The 19,519-nt window shown below is 42.1% G+C and overlaps 1 protein-coding gene across 2 annotated transcripts in view; it reads right to left on the reverse strand.

Annotated features, from left to right (window-relative positions):
• DDHD1 (DDHD domain containing 1) overlaps positions 1-19,519 on the reverse strand; it is a 60,433-nt gene that overhangs the window by 27,790 nt on the left and 13,124 nt on the right. Inside the window, exons 2-5 of one of the 2 annotated variants that reach the window (XM_088538940.1) lie at positions 18,500-18,673; positions 12,824-12,925; positions 6,347-6,475; positions 4,327-4,474 (exon numbers count right to left, since the gene is read on the reverse strand). In XM_088538940.1, coding sequence (XP_088395066.1) covers positions 4,327-4,474; positions 6,347-6,475; positions 12,824-12,925; positions 18,500-18,673 — 553 coding nt within the window. The remainder of the gene's footprint in view (positions 1-4,326; positions 4,475-6,346; positions 6,476-12,823; positions 12,926-18,499; positions 18,674-19,519) is intronic. The other variant, XM_088538945.1, reaches the window with a different exon arrangement.

Below are 19,519 nucleotides of genomic sequence, written 5' to 3' on the forward strand. Positions count from 1 at the left end.
TATCTGAAGAGCTGAAAATTAGAGAGAGAATAAAGGGAGAAAGAAAACCAATAGGAATCTTGATTTAAGACCCCAGGACCACATATTTAATACTCTGAGAAGCCTCAGAATGCTCTGAATGCCACCAGGAGTAGCATACAGGTGGAGATGCACCAAAACAGCTCTTCCAAAATCATTATTGTAATGTCAATCCACAGTTAAAATGCTTTCCAACGGGGCTTGCAGTGAAAAGGAAATGGATGATTATGGACATGGAGACAACGTGCTTGTGCAGGCAGCGGTTTCTGGTGGCAGCACCAGGCAAATACAATTCCCAAAGCAAAACTGACGACGCAGGCAGAGGCTGACAGATCCCAGCTCTGGAAGGACAGCCACGAAGTGTGACAGCATTAGGGCTGTTAGGAAAATGCACAGAAATAGAGAGAATATGCAATTCAGTTTTCTAAAACGGAGGCTAATACTATTGTCAAGATCAGCCTAAGGTAAAAAACAGGGCATTTTGGAAGAAAGTTGGCAACATGGATAGTAACATCCCTAAACTGTGTTTTGTATACCTCTGAACCACGATTCCAGCACATGTGGTTCCAGCAGAAGCACAACTTCAGCAGAAGAAGAGATCAGACCTCAGCGAAAAAATATTCCCCCCAACAGTACAAAAATGTGCAGGGAAAGATCCCAAGGATATGCAAAAATGGTTTTTAAAGTCAGCACTGGACCCTATCAGAAACTGGGCAATGCCCTAACGTCTCAGCTCATGTCACACAGATACAGCCCACGATTCCACGAACAATCAGCCCTCGTGCTACCGGAATAGCTCACGGTTCTCCACGCTGTTCCCATCGGGTCAGATGAATGGTTGTCCTAGCCTGGAGAGGTGCTGTCTCTTGGTAGATTAGTTCTGCAGTTAATATCAGCGTTGACAGGAGCAGCCTGTTGTACCAGCTGCCATGCTACATTTAGATAATAAATGTGTTTAAATATACCGTGGAGAAACAAAATCATGTCACGTCTTCCAAAGACCTGCTCATTCAAACAGCAATAAATGCATCTTTTCTGTTTACCTACTTACACGACACCCTGCAACCAAAGTATCTCACCACATTAATGATTGGATCAAACTCCATTACTTAACGAAATTAATGCATGAAATTTTAAATTACCACGGATGGAGAGTTCTGTTTTCCCCTTCTGTGCCCAACAGTATCTGGCTAATGATGCAGATGCATCATGTGAGTTAGAGTAATTCCTTCTAGAGGCAGTGATGTGCGGGCAGAGCCCATCGCATGTGCTCTGCTGGGGTCTCACCTGGCCCCAGCAGCAGGCACGGTGCTCCAGGTCTGGGTTATAAGTTGCATTTCTGCACTTTTTTCTTGCTTCAAAGCCCACTTGTTCAAGTGGGAACAGGTTGCCCAGAGAGGTTGTGGAGTCTCCTTCTCTGCAGATCTTCCAAACCCGCTTGGACGCAGTCCTGTGCCACGTGCTCTAGGTGACCCTGCGTGTGCAGGGGGTTGGACTAGATGACCTCTAGAGGTCCCTTCCAACCTTGAGCATTCCAAGTGCAGCTACCATTTTGTGGTATGAACTGAAGTACAGATCACACATGGGTTGGAATACATGCAAAAGCTTTATGTGAGGGTAGAGGGGACGCAAAGAGAAGGGGCAGTACATGCACATGGCAAAGGCAACATGTGCAAGAGGGTGTTTTGGAGAAGGGAGGAAGAGAAGGCATTCCAGCAAGCATTTCCTTCCACAAATCCCACAGTCTCTCCAAGCACCATCCCAAAAAGAAAACACGCAAGGTGTTGAGAAGTTTGTCTCTCCTCTCTGCCCACCACACTGTGAGGATAAGCTTTACAGCAGGCTGTAAAAATTATACCCCCCGTTTTGTTATCAAGGACACCACATGGACCTTCCCCTCCCACAAATGAATCAACAACCCAATGTATAATAAGCTGTACGATATGAGGTTGAATTAAGACCTTGAACATCTTCTACAGGCCTAGAAGGAGGGACACCAGAAGAGTCCATGGGGTGTTGTGCAGCTAGACTACACATGCCCTCCTGCAGCCGCCTTCCTTGTGTTCCCTCTCCATGTGCATCCCAAATTCCACAGAGAGGGCAGCTCACGCTCTCTAGAAGAACCAGGGCGCATGGGGCCTAACCCAAAAGCAACATTATTTCCTAGGAACACTCTAACCTAGGGCTCCCACGTTGGCACATACATATCAAAAATGGTAAGTTCTTCAAAGCTACATGCAGCCCAAGACAGTTACGGGCTCTGAGGGCTCACAGTGGCTTATAAAATGGTTGATGGCACCCAGATATCGGGGATGGAGGAAAGGAGGAGTGGTGGCACAGACGAGCAGACCTGTGGCTTAACTTACAGACTTAGTACAGCAGAACCACAGGTTTCCTAGTAACGCAGGTGCATTTAAAATGAAACACTATGGTGTGCTCCCAGCTTCTACTTTGAAGCACGAAGTGTCCAGACATTCTTACTTATCCATCTTGTGCTTTTTCACATGGCAAAATCTGACATCCTGTGTCTCTAATGCGAAAGAATGTAAGCTGCCTGTCCCCTCCATCACGTGCAGCACACACAAACACGGATGGGAGTGTGAACAGAAAGCGCTGCCCAGCGCTGTGAGCACAGCCTGCGAAAACTGCCCCTGCGCCTGCGCGCGGGCACCGCTTCCCAAACCTCGAGATTCCGCAAGGTGGGAGCAGATGGGCTCTTCCTAGGCCAGATGGGATCCTCCTCACTGCTAATTTTTCAATCTAAGATGATACTTTAATTTGCAGATTTTGTACAGAATACTTTACAGAATTTACGCCAATAATTAGCATTTCTGCTAATGCGCAGTACCACTCTGGTATTTCCTGAAGGCATCCGAGACTAGAATGAGATTAACTGAAGCACTGGAAGTCCTTTCTGTTTTCCTTTTCCCTAAAAGGAATTTCATATATTGGATTGCCAGGTAAAGTGGGACTTCTGATGGAATGGACATGTGCATCCTGGGCTGAGATGAAGCCACACACTAAACCCCTGCAGGCATTTTCAGTGCAAATGGAGCACCTTAAGGATCCCAAGGTGGGAGTTTCACTTCTGGTATCTGTTGAAACAGTCACTCACAGTGTTGGACATTTGCATATGCAACGTAATGTATATGTCCCCTATGAAAATCTAAACATCTAAATTTTAGGTGTATTTCGGTGAATAGTTTCAGCTTTTCATCACGGGCTGTAAGATCTTTCTCTCTGCTTTTACTCACCTGCTCTTAAACAACACAAGTGGAAGAGCAGTGATTTACCAGAGCAAGGAGAGCAGCGAGTAGCAAGTTGTTACTTTGAGAAGACAAATGATGCAGCAGGGAAATCAAGAGGTCTCCATCATCCCGGGGAGCACCAGAAGGGAACGACGAGTCAACGAACACGAGAGCCTGCTGACACGATGGGACACGCCACGGCCACGGCACCACTGTCACCAACCTAAGCACCCACCTACACGTGGTTCTGTATGTGAAGGGAGGCCCACAAAACTCTTATCATGAAATCAGCAAGCCAGCTCTACAAACACTTCCATAGGGATCCCTGGTTATGTTACTATTTCCCTTGCCTGCAATGGGAAAAGGCAGTGGAACTGTGTGACACACATGCTAAACCACCTGCACAATATTCACATGCATTTAACACATTTGTAGCCTCTTCTTTCAGCTGATGAAGCATTCCTTAACACTGCCTCAAGCCCCAGTGCTGTCATCAAGACTTACATTTTCTTCTAATGCTCAACAGAAATGTTTTCAGGGACAGGATTTACTTTTTATCAGGCGTCTCTGCAGGGAAATCAGTGAATAGACTTGCAGCAATAGTTTGCAACTATTGTAACTGTATAAAGTAACTCTGCATTAAGACTGCAAATATTCACCTAGCTAATTTTCGCTCCCTCATGATGACATACTTCACTTGTCCACTCTTCTGATATCCAGCAGGAAGAGTGGAGATACATCTGGATTTGGGCTAAATACAGATCTATCCCCATTCAGTAAATTCACCAACCAAAGGTGCTATAAATTCAATGACTCCTTCCCTAGAAGTCAGAAGTTCTGGCCATGAAAACAGAATATATCTTTGCTCTTCTGGCTTGCAACTGCCCTCTCTAGGTCTATACACTCAAATCAACACAGAAAGTAGTGCACCCACAATAAGAAGTCTAACAATTTCAAGGTGGGGAGAGAAAGAGCTAAAACCGAAGGGTCTGTGGTCACTGATAACAGCAGCCTGATATTCAGGCTAGAATTGCGACTGCAAATATTATGAGGCACTCACATAGCTGTATTCTTGATGATCCTTCCTTGGTCCATTTTCTGCCCAATACCATGCACAACAAACACAATGTGACTAGTCTGTGGTGGCTTGTCTTCTAACGTGGCTTCTTCTACATAGCCTCTATGTAGCCTTGTCCCACTACTCGACGCTGCAGGAAGAACATTATTCTAGGTCAGTTACATTCAACGAGGTGTGATGCTCTGTATATGCTGATTTGTCTCAGATCAGTGTATTAAAGTATTATGAAAATAAGATTACACATAAACAGCATGTATTTTTCAATATCCGCAGTTTTAAAGCCCAGAAAGATTTGAGCAAATGGGTGATATTAATTGTATTGGCCAATTTATTGATAGGCCGTTTCTGCTGTGAACAACTAATTTCACAGTTGTTTTGAGGAAAAGAAAACAAAGCAAAACCACACTTTTAAGAAAACAGCTGATTAATTGTCCATCTGCTTATACAGCACAGCTAGGTAGCCTTCTGTGTGCCTCCAAACATCCTTACCTCTCTACCTTTCTCCCAGAGCATGAAGTGATTATTGAAATGGTTTTCTCAAGATTGCTAAGCTTGGCATTCTCTCTCGGAGCCCGCTAAGACAGCTGGTTGAAAAGCTCTACAGTTTTTCACTTTTACAAGAAACATTTAGGTTTTTTTCATGTAGATCCAGCCTCAGGTTTCCCCATTCATTCTCCAGCTCAGCAGCTAACCCAAAAATGAGTTCCTCAAGGCAAATACAGCTACTAACTCTCCTCGCTGCAGCTGGCTTATAAAAGCCACTGGCAAAGTGTGTCTCCATCCCCCTCTAGTGACAGACCCACAGGAAGGTCACAGCCTTGTGCAAGTGCTCGCTGTGCCAATGGGGAAAGCAGAAACCCAGCAACCCCCTCAGATGGCCACGTAGAGCAAGACAGCATCTTTCCCCATGATCAAAACGAAATCAACCCATTTGTTGTTTTAAAGGAGTAGAAAAATACAGTAAAAATGCAAACAGTATATGAGATGTGGAAAAGAACACTTCAAAACTGCAGAATTAAGGTCACTTTTACAACTTCTCCCATTGTGATGATGCCTGGAACTACATGATCACATGGCAGTTCTTATAAACGACAGGCTTAGCTTGTCAAGTGAGCTGCTATTTGAGGTATCTCCCTCCAGATTTTTTAAAACGGATCTTGCACATTAATCACTGCACACTGTACAAATCCTGTTTAGGATAGAGTACTTCATTTCTCCCAGAATTTTGTGCAGTAGCATTGAGCTATATTAATTCTTGGCAAATATTAATTATCTGCCCATCAGCTGCAAGGGGTAAGAGGGCATTAATTACAGAGGCGTGGAAATGAGAGCCAAACCTATTACCTGCATCTTGTCTATTCACACAACAGAAGGAACTTGCATGACTTCTTGTTAATACAGACGTCCAGCAGAGAGGACAAGTTCCAAATTTCTAGCTTGGCATCAGTCTGCCTTCCCCATGAGATATCATTCTCTCCAACTGTCTTAGCTTCACTGACTTTAGAGCTGGTAGTTTTGAGATTAAATGAGAAGGTTTTCTATTAAAAACTGTTTCCCTCCCCCTAGTGCACTGGGCTTTTATATGAACAGGTAAAAGCAGGAGCTGGAGAGAGGGGAAGGTATGATCATGCATTTAAGGAATGCAGCACAATATGCAAGTACACAGGGATAAAGTTACGCTTGCAAAGGGAACCATAATTTTTTATATTATAGCTGCTAGATTTTGCAACCCTAGTATTTTAATACACTTATTATGTAATACTAGCTATTGCATCCAAAATAATGATAAAACAAGTAATGAAAATACATCATAGTTATTCATGTCTAGTTGTAAGCACCTCACAGCAATGTAAAGCACCTAATATAACCTTCTGCGACACTGCGATGACAAAAATGGGCTAAGCACATATCAGAAGTTAAGCTTCTCTTCCTGGTGTTAAAGCAAAAAAATGTTAAAATAATGGTATTTACAATATGGTTTACAAACTCTGAGAAACATTACCTTTGGAAAACCCCAACTTTTGTGTAACAGTTCTTGCAATTTTAGATGTTGTTGCATCACTGTAAAGATACACTTCATCCACACTGTGCCAGTCCACATGGTTGCGGCTCAACTTTAGACTATGAATAGCTGCAGCAAAAAGGAACAACATTTAATTTAGATGGGTAAGAGGAAAAAAAGCCTCTTCAGACAGAGAAAATGGAAATTCACACACAGAGTAAATCTAGAGCTCTATTATACCTACATCTGTATTACTTCTTACCTTCTTACCTAAATTTGAAGAGATTTCAAATTTAGGATCAATCAGAACATGCAGCAGTTTGGAGGCCACCCCTGAGGACATTTCACATCATTCTCCTCCCACCCTCATCCCTTTTTTGGGGATAGTGACCTTCCAAAATACGCTCTTAGGTGAAAACAAAATACAGGGTGGCAGGGGAATGAATCCCAAAAGACTGCAGGCTGCTGTGATGACCAGGTGGCTGTCACGTGTGTGTCACTTGCTAGCAAAGAGCAACTGCATTCCTATTTTCTTCCTCCTCTGTCTATCTGTACAGCAAGATCCCAGCTTTAACTGTGGCTACAGTACTCTGCAGTTCCACAAATAGCTGCTTTCAAAGCTCCATTACTAGAAGGCTCCATTGCACCTTTTATCCTTTTGGAAACGCCCAGGAGCTGAATGCAGTTCAGTGAACAAGCCTCTGAATGAGCGTTTTCTGGCACAGAACAGAATTTAGGCCTTTCAAAAGCCACTAAGAGCTCTAGTGCCTTTGTGCACTTAGTGTGTTTTCCAGATTTGGAATGCCTGAACTCTGGGACCAAACTCACGATGCATCCCTCGACGGGATCGAGGATCGCCAGGATTAAGCACAGCAGGCACGTTATGACACAAATCACAATCTCTCATCAAAAGCTTCGGGCTTGCATGAGCACCACAGTATTGTAGCTACACTCACTAGTAATTTGTATTTCACCTAGGTTTGGAAATCTGCTGCTGCTTTAGCCTCATCTAACATGAGATGCAACTTTTAGAAGAGCTGTAAATTAGCAGCAGTTGCAATATGGCGAACGTGTTACTTAACTGTGTCAGCAGGTCATGGTAATAAGCCTGCAATCACAGAAAGGGCTTGCAGCCCCCTTTATTTTTTTTGAATAAATAAATAGAAAAAGGAAACTATGTCATCTCCTTTTTGAGCCCACTCATCTGATTTTTTCTGTTCCTTTAAAGACTTTCTGGCAAGGCCTGAGCCATCATGGTTTCTGATTTTCACTCTGCTACAGAAGAGCCACACTAAGCTAAATCTTGAGGCCTTTCTCCTGCAGTACTTTTTGGTGGTTGTTTTTTGCCAAGGTTCGCAGCCCTAACAGCTCAATGAAAACTGAAATCAAGTCCCTAAGAAACCTGGGTATTAGGAGTGCCCTGCTTTTATGGTAAACAACTGAGTCACAAGAAGTAACCAGAACTACACTGCTCTTTTACACTGCTAGTATAAAGAGGAGGAAAGGAAAGCAAGTGTGACTATGAAGAGCAGATGTTACCTTAGGCTAATGACTGGCAAAACCAAGCAGCAATCTAGTGAGATCTCACTGAATGAGCAGATTGTTTCCTGAACTCCTCTGTAGGAGCAGAGGAGGGGCGAGGATCAGAAATCTAAATTCGGAACTGGAGGGAAGGAAACTCCTAGCAAAACCTTCTCCCTTAGATCTGTCTCCGAAGTCATCGCAACAGTGATATCCTGCAAGAGGCAAGTAGTGCGACCGCCTCATGCTCCTAGGGAATTCCTACTGGCCCCAAAGCCAGGGCCACTGTAGTCTTCACTCGTCATCTAGCAGCACCTTGCCAGCAGGGACCTACTCCATCTACATTCTGGAAAACATCTCTTGGAGCGTGTTCCCGGCCACGCTGAAGGAGGAATGGAAGCAGGGCACTTTCAAGACCATCCCAACGTTCTCCATGGCCAAAGGATGCAGAAGAAGGGGCAGACAGGGGCCCACGATGGAGTTGTTACAACTGTTGGAAGAACACTGATTTGGGGAACAGTGATCCTCAAATGTTTTCCTGGAATGAAGCCCAGCCTCTCTATCATAAAGAATACACAGACAGATCACAGATTTTCCCTGCCTTGCACTGATTATTCTCACTTGTGAAGAACAAATCCCTGTTCCCTGTGAATACTGTTGCTCAAAAATACGTGTGTTGAAGGACACACGGGAGCCATGCAGGCACTGAGGAGCTGCAAATGAAAATTCCCAGCACTATTTCTTTGCGTGTTTAGTGTTGCCTTCAAAAGAACAACTGAAAAGCCAGGCTCTCCTGTTAACACAGGCTTCAGCAGGACTGCGCTTCCCTGCCTGCCTCTTGAGAACAGTCGCTTTCCTCTCCATTTACACAGCATACTCAATGTACACAGTGTACTCAAGCTCAGATTTTATCATTTTAAGAGGCACTTGCACTATACAGACTCCCTTTCTTTCCATCTGGCTCCCAAAATATTTAAGTTGGTGTTTGGGCTCTTTTTATCTCTCAGTTTCCCTTCAACCAGAAGGTATCTGGACCTTTCAGGAAAGGGTATGATGCAAAACATGCATACGGACAACAGTTCTCAGGGAATCTGATCTACCAACAAACTTTTACATTTTATATTTACATTTAGCACATTTACACTTTCTGTTTTTTAGTAAATTTTGTTTACCAATACTTCTACTGTTGGTTTTCTCTTGAGTGCCTCTTCACACACACAATTCTATGCCCAAAAGAAAAATAGAATTCAACAGTACAGAGAAGAAGTCACTGAAAAACAGTGACTAGGGACCATTTCCAAAGCATCATGTACCAGTGCAGACACAAAAGTTTGGATGGCACTTCCAAGGTTGTGCCTCTCTGATCAGAAATAGGTACAGTCTTTAAAATAAATAAATAAATAAATAAATAAAAATCATAGAAGTTACCTGGGCCAGAATAAGCTGAGCCAGCTGCTGCACCCTGTTTAGAGAGAGGATGCAGTGTTCACTAAGGGAGCCTCAGGGTCAATGTACCTGTTCCACACACCCCTTATTTAGATGGGATGAGATTTTTGTCTCCCCTTTTTTGACTCACGTAACTATTAGGATGTCACCCTAAATGCGACGTTCATGAATAGAACGGGAATTCTCTTCCTCTCCTCTGATACAGAAATATTTACTTCTTGTGAACACCTTCAGCTCCAATCCCTCTTGCTGTGCAAGATCTGCTCTTCAAAATAGGAAGATTTGATTGATTATTTTGCTTGATTATTGCTGTGCTCTCTCTACTCTTGTGCAAGCATCTCTGTCAGTGATGACAGGGTCTAGAGAGAACAAAATGGGACTGCATGGAAGAAACGCAGTGAGAGAAGTGCTGCCAGCAGAGACCCATCATGAGGATGGAGGATCCACGAGCCGTGGTGCACGCACAGCTGGGCAGGGACAGAGGCTCTTCGTCATTGCGCAGAGGAGCTACTATTTGCTAATCGTCTAGGTAACAAACTACAAGGTGGTTCTTCATGAGGGCCAGCACTTATTGAAGGGCTTTGAATAGATTCACAGGTCCCTCAAGGGGTCAAGCAAAAGGAGTTCGTAGTCTTGGTGCTCCCAGGAAGGAAGAAATACATCTTCTGAGAAGGTCTGATAGCAATATGAAAGTAATAATCTTAAAAATCTGAAGATACAAACCAGGCACTCCAGGTAGGCAATGATAAGGACTACAATCATTGTCCTGAACAAGGACTTGCGAATTAGTTATTTCCTTAAATATGAGATAATGCGATATACCCCTCTTAAAAAAAGCGACTCTTTCAAGTCACAAAGATGGTCAAACTGACAAGTTCTTACCAAGAGATGTCCCTGGGTGTCAAGAAGTCACTAACGCATGCTGTTGCTTGGCTGTCGAAGCACAGGACTGCAGAATCCAGATTAGGCAGTGAACACGACAACAGGGATATCCTCCTCTTCATGCTTGCTCTTCTGCCTTCTGGGTCCTTCCGAAATGCACCTTCTAAGTTGAGGATTCACAGCAGGACACCAGGCTGCAACGACTCTGAGCTCCACTGAGATCCAACTGTGGATGCACATCTCAGAATAGATTAGGAAGAGGTGAAGGGTCTCCTGCAAGATCATGGGACAGGAACCTCTGCCGTGAGCAGACTTCTTGGAACATTGTTTTCACGGGAGTTTCTCTGATGCTGACATCATCTTTGCTTCTCAGGAGGAATTTCCTTAGGTTTCCTCTCCCCAGTCACTGAAGTTCTTACACACTCTTGCACATTGCTGAGCTTTCTAGTTTGGGATTGCAGGCCAAGCCCACAGAAGTGAGACCAAGTTTGGGTTTCTTTTGTAGCCCAGGAGCTACAGACGAAGCGTTTTTTAGGAACACAAGATGGACACCCAGAGCACTGATATGTGGAAGGCAAAGCCCCACTGCACATGGAAGATAGCCCAATGCTGAACAGCACAGAGCAGCAGTGCAAAACTGAGAGAGAAGCACAGGTGACAAGAAAGGGATCAAGAAAGGACTATTGTCAGCTGGAAAAAAAGTCATTGGTTATCATCACTATTTTGCTTCATCAAGACAGACGAGCAGAGAGGAAAAATCCCTCCAAAAAGTTTAAATATGGGGAAAAGGGGAAAAAAAGAGAATCTGAAATACATATTTCTAAAGCCTTGAAAAAGCTGACCTGGATCAGACTCCTCTTGAGTCAGAATAATTGGATAACAGCCGAGGGGCAGGAAGCTTGTGCTGTCCATATGCTCCCCGCGTGGATAGCACGGAGAGGGGATGTCCCCGGGCGGACACGTGTGACGAGCTGAGCGCTCCCAGCCGAGGCTGCAGCTGGACGGGTGCTCAAACGTGACATTTCACTGGGCCAGGGGTCTAAAATTAAATACCTTTTAGGTAAGGATTGTTTTTTACTCAACAATCTCCTTGCCAAGGCCAAAACATGGGGCGATTCTACCAGAGTTTCTGACCATACTCAAGTCAAACTCACGCTAGAAGAAGGCAATCTTTGAAGTGCGAGAGCTGATGCTACCTCCATCACTTCCAGGAAGGAACCACCACTGCAGTCATGCCTAGTGGCCACAGAAGGGACACAGACTGTTTGAAATCCTTTCCTGCTTTCTCCAATCAAGTATTTTTTACTAAATCTATTTTGCAGTCATTCAGTATTACTTTCTGAACAAAAATCTGGCACTTCATAAACAGAGTTGAGAGCATAATTTGGTCACTGTTGTTTTCTAAATGACTCAAGTTCCAGGATGCAAACTTCAGGCAATAGTAGCTTTAAAACTTTTTTTATTTACAAGCTAAACACAAAGCCATTAGAAAGGCTATTGGTCTTAATCAAATTGGGCTATTTCAAATTCTTGTCATTTTTATATTTTACTTCTTCATTTTTCAATTCATGAATGTCATGATTTATATAAGCACCGACTTTCAATTCAAGCACATTCAGAACTACCAATGGGAATGATTTGGGCAAATTATACAAAATGACTTTCTGTGCGCATGGAAAATGTGAAATAAAAACAGTTATCTAAAGATGAAGCAAAGATATATGGCTCTTCTTACTGTTAAAAACTGTAATTACCCCTATTTGCCTTGAATAGACATGAGCTCCGTGTTTGTGAAGTGGCAGGAAAAGGTTTATCATTAAACACTGACTGCAAGCGTTTGCATTTTGGATCCTATTAAAGTTGTAATCAAAGAAAGTCAAAAGGCAAACATTTATGCATGTCAAAATAAGTTCTCATACTTCAGAGTATTCCCTGGAGCTAAGCGAACACATGAGATAAGAAAACCTCTACACCTACCATTTGCATTTATATTTTAAATCGAGGGTGCAGTTTTCAGAAGTCCACTTCCATGATCGCTGAAGTCAATAAGAGTTTAATATCTACTGCCACCAACAGTGACACAGACAGATCAGTGCTAAGTACTTTGGAGCCTTCTGCAATCATTAATGGCTCCTGTAATACCTACTCCCACTTTTTGAATGAATTTGCACATTGCTGTAAAATTCTGCAACCACACAGCAGCCTTGATCATGTAGTCCATGCAGCCTTTTTGTATATATTACATGCCTGGAGTCTTATTCCATTCCAGTACTGATATAAAAGCTACAGTAAAAATTATATACAATATGAAATTAAAGATTGTGAAAACAGTATGCAGTGTAAACCTCTTTATTAAACCCACATTCCTTCTCTAACATAACTTTTCATGACAATCACAAACAATTACAACATGGATTAGCACATCTACTTTTCTCTATGCTTCACAGCACTTCTACTTTTCTTCTAGGATTTACGATGCTTTTTCCTCCCTTTTGAAGGAAATGCTATGAACGCAGCTCAAGAAATTGAAGCAGGTAAATCTAACACATTGAACTGATACGAGCAAACTAGAATTTTAAGCTTCCTAAACCAGGAGCACTACAAGAAAGAAATCTACAATTACTGTACCTTGGGAGCGCTTTCGCTTAAGACATGCGGCATCTGAATTCTCCTTATTTCCTCTCCATTTGAACAGAGAAGGGAGGGAGAAGGGAGGGAGGTGGTAGAGAACTAAAAGTAAAAACACTGAGCTTCAAAGTAAAATATTTTAAAGGGGTGTCATTTTTTCCATTAGCATTGCTCTTTTGTTAATTGACATTTCACTGAGTAAATACAGCATTTAAGAACTGACTTTTGTAACAAAAAGTGTGAGATCACATTAGCCAAATTCAACTTTTCCCCTTTTCATAAACAGTTAGGACATGATAAATGCAGCAAAGCTGAAAGTGTTAGTAAAAGAAAAACGTGAGAGTGTAATCACCAGTCTTAACTAGTGCCTTTGCACTGGTGTGTTTAAAAGCAGAGATATATTAGTTTGTATAGGGTAGAACACAATAATCCTTCTTAAATATATACCAAAAACATTTAAATTAAAATAAAAATATTAAAAAAAACATAACTCTAAGTACAGGTCTATCATTTTCCCCACAGGCTGTGTGCATCTAACAAGTTAGACTAGACTTAATACCCTACTGGGAGCCCTGGTCTGTGTGTCCACAGGGAAATGCACCAGCAGCTCCTTCACGAGCAGGAGCAACTTGCCTTAAAAGTAAAGCAAGTTCAGAAGTTTTGCTAGACTTGTCTTATTTTACTCCTTTTAATACAGAATTAAGAATACCAGGCTATTGCAAAGCAATCCCCACACACCAAAGCAGTGCAATTATAGGAGAAATGCCTTAAGAGAAGTCAAAGGCTCTGCAAAGCAAGTCAGTTGTGTGACTAAGAAGCTGTTCAAGCATTATCCTGGCATATTGTTTTCCTACTTTTCCTAAACCCCATTATGCTGGGATGTTTCTTGCACGTTGGCTACTCCAGAGTTAAGTTGGAAAGTGAAATTCTGCAAACCTGTGTGACTGCATTAGGGTGCTCAGTCTCCCAAACAGCCTTATGTGCTCAGCAAACACAAACATTTCAGAATGCTGCAGCCTCAGAAATCTAAGTGTAGCTACATAAGTGATAAAATCCAATGGGAGATCAAGAAACAGGCTCTAGTCTGGGCTGCTGCACTCAAAAGTGTTAAGTCATTAAGCAAGCTCCAATTATGAAGCCTGCTGGAGAGGGGGGAAACACCACTGAAACATCCTCCTTTCAAATGTCAGCAGAGATTAATACTCTATAATTTGGTATATTACAGAATATAGAACATTCTACAAAATATTTTCCTGGCTGCAGCAATATGATGCACAAGAAGAACATATATAGGAAAATAAACTAAAACATAAGAAAAAGCTTTTACTGTAAAGGTGGTTGGACACCAGAACAGGTTGTCCAGAGAGGTTCTGGAGTCTCCATCCTTAAGGGGAGATATTCAAAGTTTGATTGTACAGAGTGTGGAGCAGCTTGCTCTGTCGACCCTGCTTTGAGAAGAGCCTTTTTGTTGAGTTCTAGCTGAATTTTGAGTATCTCCACGGGTGAAGACTTCACGAGGAACGTTGTGTCTTCCTTGCTTTACCTGAGCACTTGCTGGTCCTATCCTGCTCCTCGGCACTGATACCACAGGTTTGGGGCTTCATTGCACAGAAGACAACAGAGAGAAGCTTTCCCATGTACCAAATTCCCCCTCTTTTACACCACAGCAACTCAAAGCAAGGGATATGTGGGCAACAGGCACACAGCAAGAGATATTCAGTGCTGAAAGGTCTGTGACCATTCATCAGGAAGGTGCTGGTCTGGATCTTTGCCCCTTTTTTCTGGTTACACTTTCTTAACAAAATATCTGGTCTAAGAACATTAAAGAAGCTGCTGTGGTCTGAGTTTAGAGTTATTTCTCTTATGATGACCTTGATACTATTGAAATCACTGCAGGACACTGCTCCTTTGATAGCCTCTTTCAGGTAAGTCTTGAACTTATCTGCCTGGGGAAGCATAAAAAGCAGCTTTCAAATCTTGTATTATTTTGTGTATTTTCAGCAGAATGACTGCTAGCAAGGTAACATAAAAATGTTCCATTTTTATGTTCCTTTGAAATGTTTTCAATTGAAATACTGCTTCACAGAATAGGTGTGATAAATATTCTTCGGAAAGATCTAAGTTAAACATATTGCTTACTGCAAAATATTTCTATAAAGAGTCACATACAAGAAAGGTTAATATTCCTGCAGGAAAACATCAGAGATAATTCATTCTCAGTGTGATTAAATATACCACCAAAACAATTTTGCATTTTAAGGGTCAAAGTTTGTATCAAATGGTTAGAATTTTGAACTTAAGAATTTATTTCAAAATGTCACCTTACAGCCTACGTTGATAAATTCTGTATGCTAGCTTTGAGGAATAAATCTTCTTTAAGTAGGATGGGCAAAGTCTAAATAAATAATAATAATAATAATAAACAGTACTACTTGGATAAAAACCAAGTACTGGACAAACAAATCATAGCAGAAAAATTACAAATCTGGAAACTCACATTTGTAGGTTTAGGGTGTCAAGGATTTGACTGGTTTTTGCAAAGACTAAATGAGAGTGTCAAGCTTTAATATAGCCACAAAATGACAGCATAATGATTCTCATTCTGCTCAGAAGTGACATAAAGTTGTTTAAATTAGTGACAAGCTGGAAGATGCTTTCCTGAATCCGCTGATTTTATGTTTGCGGTTTGCATTAAGGCGAACACAAGCTGCATCAGTTCCCTTTCACAGCACAACCAAAGCAATGCAGCCAGACCCCTGCTCTTCTGACAGGGCTCACCTTCAGCACGGTTCCTTTTGCACCTCTACTAGTTAGTCCTTAACTTAGAAAGGTGCAAATCAAAATGCTGCTCTAGGCAGTTTGCTCCTGTGTAGGGATTCGAGAACTTGACAAGTCATTCACCTAAACAGCATCCCACACTGCTATTAACTTCCTCTGGTCCCAAAACACTTCATCTATAGATGCTCTGGACAAAGCACAGGTGTTTTCTTGTTAAAATGCTTAAATCCAGAAGCAGAATTGAGAAAAACAAATCCTCATAAAGGGGTCTCATGTCTCTAGAGGCAAAGATCTCGAGTGTATTCCATACTACACAGAGGGGAAGCAGCATCACTCGGCCTGCACTTGAGGAAGGTGGTTTTGTTGCTAGCAATGCACTAGCAGGTTGCTTAAAAGCCAAGTGTGCTAAGCAGCTAGTAAGCAGCTTGCTCACCGTTCCGTTTTCTGCAGGAAAAATCTCCAGAGAACAAAGAAATAAAAGGAGGAAAATGAAACCATAAACCAGCCGTAACCCAAGTCTTGGATACTAACTTACAGGATATCACATTACCCCAAGTTTGCAGGCTGAATAAGAGAAAACTACCCAAAACAGAAATCTGGAACTAAACCATCCCCTGTTCACCATAAAGATGAAGGATTTCTGGCTCCTAACTTTTCAGCCTACTGCTCCCATCTGCAGCAGGGCTGGGGTCAGACTGGGAATCAACACGTTCGACTACTCAATATCAGCCAGATGCTTCTTGATGAGAGGGGTTGGCTCTTCATTACTTACAACATACGCTGGCGTGTTCACATAACAGACAATTATTATTAACTGCTTTAAGTAATGAGATCTCAGTGCAACAGACAATCTTGAACTTTTTCTGGGAAATTAGGTAAAATTGTTACTTTTTTCGTTATTTACAGTGCTGACCATAACATTGCAAATAGCTGCTTCACCTTTCAGTGATATTTAGAAGTCTATTACAGCTTTTACTAGTCTTAAACAACAGCTGCCTATAAATCCTGAGGGGATTAAAATCTGCTTAGTGAAAAGGATATTTTCAAAAAAAATGTAGCAGGAATGTTAGGATTTAAGGAATTTATACACTTAATTCAACACTTTTCCAAAAAGGAACACTTAGGTCACCAGTGATGACATAACAGCCCTCAAGCCTCTCCGCAGTGCTGTGTGTAGACAGCAATCATCAGTGTTAGCTGACTGGAGATGGAGAGAGATATATTATAATGATTAAACAACTTTTCCCACCCACTTTAATCATAACTTTACTGTGACTCCCTCACTACTACTAAAAATATCTATTTAAAGTTATTCATGGCTTAACACATACTTCGTTTTCAAGTAAATGTACTTTTTTTTTTTTGCTTCATTTTTATAGAATTTGGAGGGTTTTTTTCCTCTCTTATCTTTTCATAAACAGCAGGGTTCCACTCCGCTCAATCTTTCCTACCTCAAACTTGACAGCTTTTGCTCCAGAGACTCCATTGCTCACTAGGTTAGGAAAATCCAAGTACAACTCAAGACATCCTTCCTTCAAAAGTTAACCTACCTTGGCTACAAAGGCAGCTATAAAGGATGTGCTTTCCCAGGATAAGAACACTATTCTGCCACAGACAACACTGCCCTCACAGTGGGATGCAGCTGTGCTAACAAAGCTGAGCTTTGTATCCACATTCACCAAAACGATAAATCAAAGCACAGAAAAGCAGGTAAATGCCTTTCAAAAGGGGGTGGTGCTGCTCTGGTTCAGGGATCACACAGTTTTTTGCACCTGCCTAACACAGCTGTTACAGCAGGAGACTATTCTGTAGGCTTAGTGGGGGGAAACATTTTCCAAGCCAGTACAAATGCAAAAAAAAAACATTATATATATATATATATATATATATATATATATCAATCTCTTCACTAGCTTTGAAGGAAGCTAGGAACTTTGCTTTCTATTCTGCTGAAAAATCTCCTTAAGCCAAGAAATGATATTCTGGTTTTCTTTACAGTAATCACAGAACTATTCTGAGTACTGTCTTGCTTCTAAATTATGAACAAGGATTTACTTGTGTGATCACACAGTTCATGCATTAACCTGCCATGCTCAGGGCCAAGAGGTACTTTATGTTCTATAACTGTTTTGTACAAAATATTTGCAATTTATCATTGCTTCAGAAAGAGTAAGACAACCACAGCACTATGAAAGTATATTGTGAGGACTCTACTTAGAGCTTTTGGTTTGTCAAAGTCTAAGACATTAGAACCAATAAATACAAATGGAGCACAAGAGCCCAATATATTGAACTCTCACCGGGCTGTACTTACCCAGAGCAACTAACTCAACTGTAAGAGTCTATTCTTAAAAGTGCTAAATGTATTTGAGATACCCAGGAACTTGAACGGACCATCCTCAGCCTGGTTGTTAAAATGCAAGGACTTCCACAACAGAATGAAGTCCGAAGATTGAGCAAAACTGGACACTACTCTGATAAAGCCACAGATTGAACTAGAATGGAAAATAAAATGTGATCTGTAAAACTGATACTCCCTGTAAGGCAGGATTAGGAACACTGGTCAGAAAGCTGAGAGCCAGTTTGTGTTCAGACACTCACACTCTTCCTGATGCATCAAGGAATTTCAGCTTTATGTGAGATTTTGAAACACAATAGAAAGATATTGTGGCACACAAAAAAATGGGAACAAGAAGCTTATCCATGAACATAATTTTACAAAGTGCTCATCAAATGTGCAAATGTGCTGTAGCAGGAAAACAGGTGAGCATGCTGAAGCCTGTAACAGTGCTCCCCACTATGCAGGATGAAGGGCCATCACAAAACACATTCTTACTTGACAAAAATAGGTCCCAACCATCCAGAAAACATTAAAAAAAAAAATCCAAGCAATCTTACCCTCCTTCCCATCGACAGGTTTTGATACTTCCATATCGAAGCTCTCCTGCAGCTGCTGGCCTTTGAAGCGATTGAGATGTTCTTGTTCTATCAGGTTGCTCTCCTCCTCTTCCAGGGGTTGCCACGTACCATCAATAAACCACTGTCCACGCATCACAGGGATTTTTTCAGATTCTGGAAATCAGACACGAGACACTGGGTTTTAAACACGGATCACGGACTGACAGCAGCCAAGAGACACAGCAGATTGATCCATGTTTTGATCCCAAGTTACATTCCCTCTGCTGGGAGCCCTGACCACCTTCTCCCAGCTGCAAACACCAGGTTTTCCTAGGAGCTGACCCACTGCTGCAGCAGCATTAATCTGCAGCAGCAGTGGAAGCAAGGAAGCCAAGTTCTAAATGTGTGTGTGAAAATTGGAGAGATGGATAGAAAGATGCAGGCTGTGCAAGATGTATTAAAGGTTAGGCTCAAAGACTAGTCCAACTGTAAAAGGATTATATTCCTCTCTACCCAGCTGCCTTGTATTTATAAATAAATAAATAAATAAATAGGAATTTAGATTCATGCTTCTCTGCAAAATTTGACCAGCAGCTACCTGTGGCTTGTAAAATATTAAGAGGATGCAGAATGATGGGGAGAGAAACCCTCATGTGCACAGCCTTGCTGCACAGAGCCTTGCTTCCCTGCAGCACTGTGCTTATAATAATCCCATTCACGTTCCTGTTATCAGAAAGGGCAATTTTAAAACACTTTGCTTGCTAGAGAGGGAAGTTCTCTGTAGCTGGCAACCAGCCTTTCGCTGCGGGCTGCCTTGAGTGCTAGATTTTGGTTTCACTACCCCACGTGAGGAGCGGGGTGCCTGTCCATGTGCTCTCCATGTGGCAGAGCAGGAGTTCCTACAAGGTTCCTCACGGGGTCTATCCCGCACTGAACAGTGACCGATTTGGGGGATTTTTCATCCACCAGACGTACGAGCCGTGAGGGTGATGGCAGGATCTCCTTCTCCCAATAACCTCT

Source organism: Tinamus guttatus, unplaced genomic scaffold, assembly GCF_059628265.1.
Source record: "Tinamus guttatus ecotype Peru unplaced genomic scaffold, ASM5962826v1 Tinamus_guttatus_pri_ptg000048l, whole genome shotgun sequence".
Taxonomy (NCBI): Eukaryota; Metazoa; Chordata; class Aves; order Tinamiformes; family Tinamidae; genus Tinamus; species Tinamus guttatus.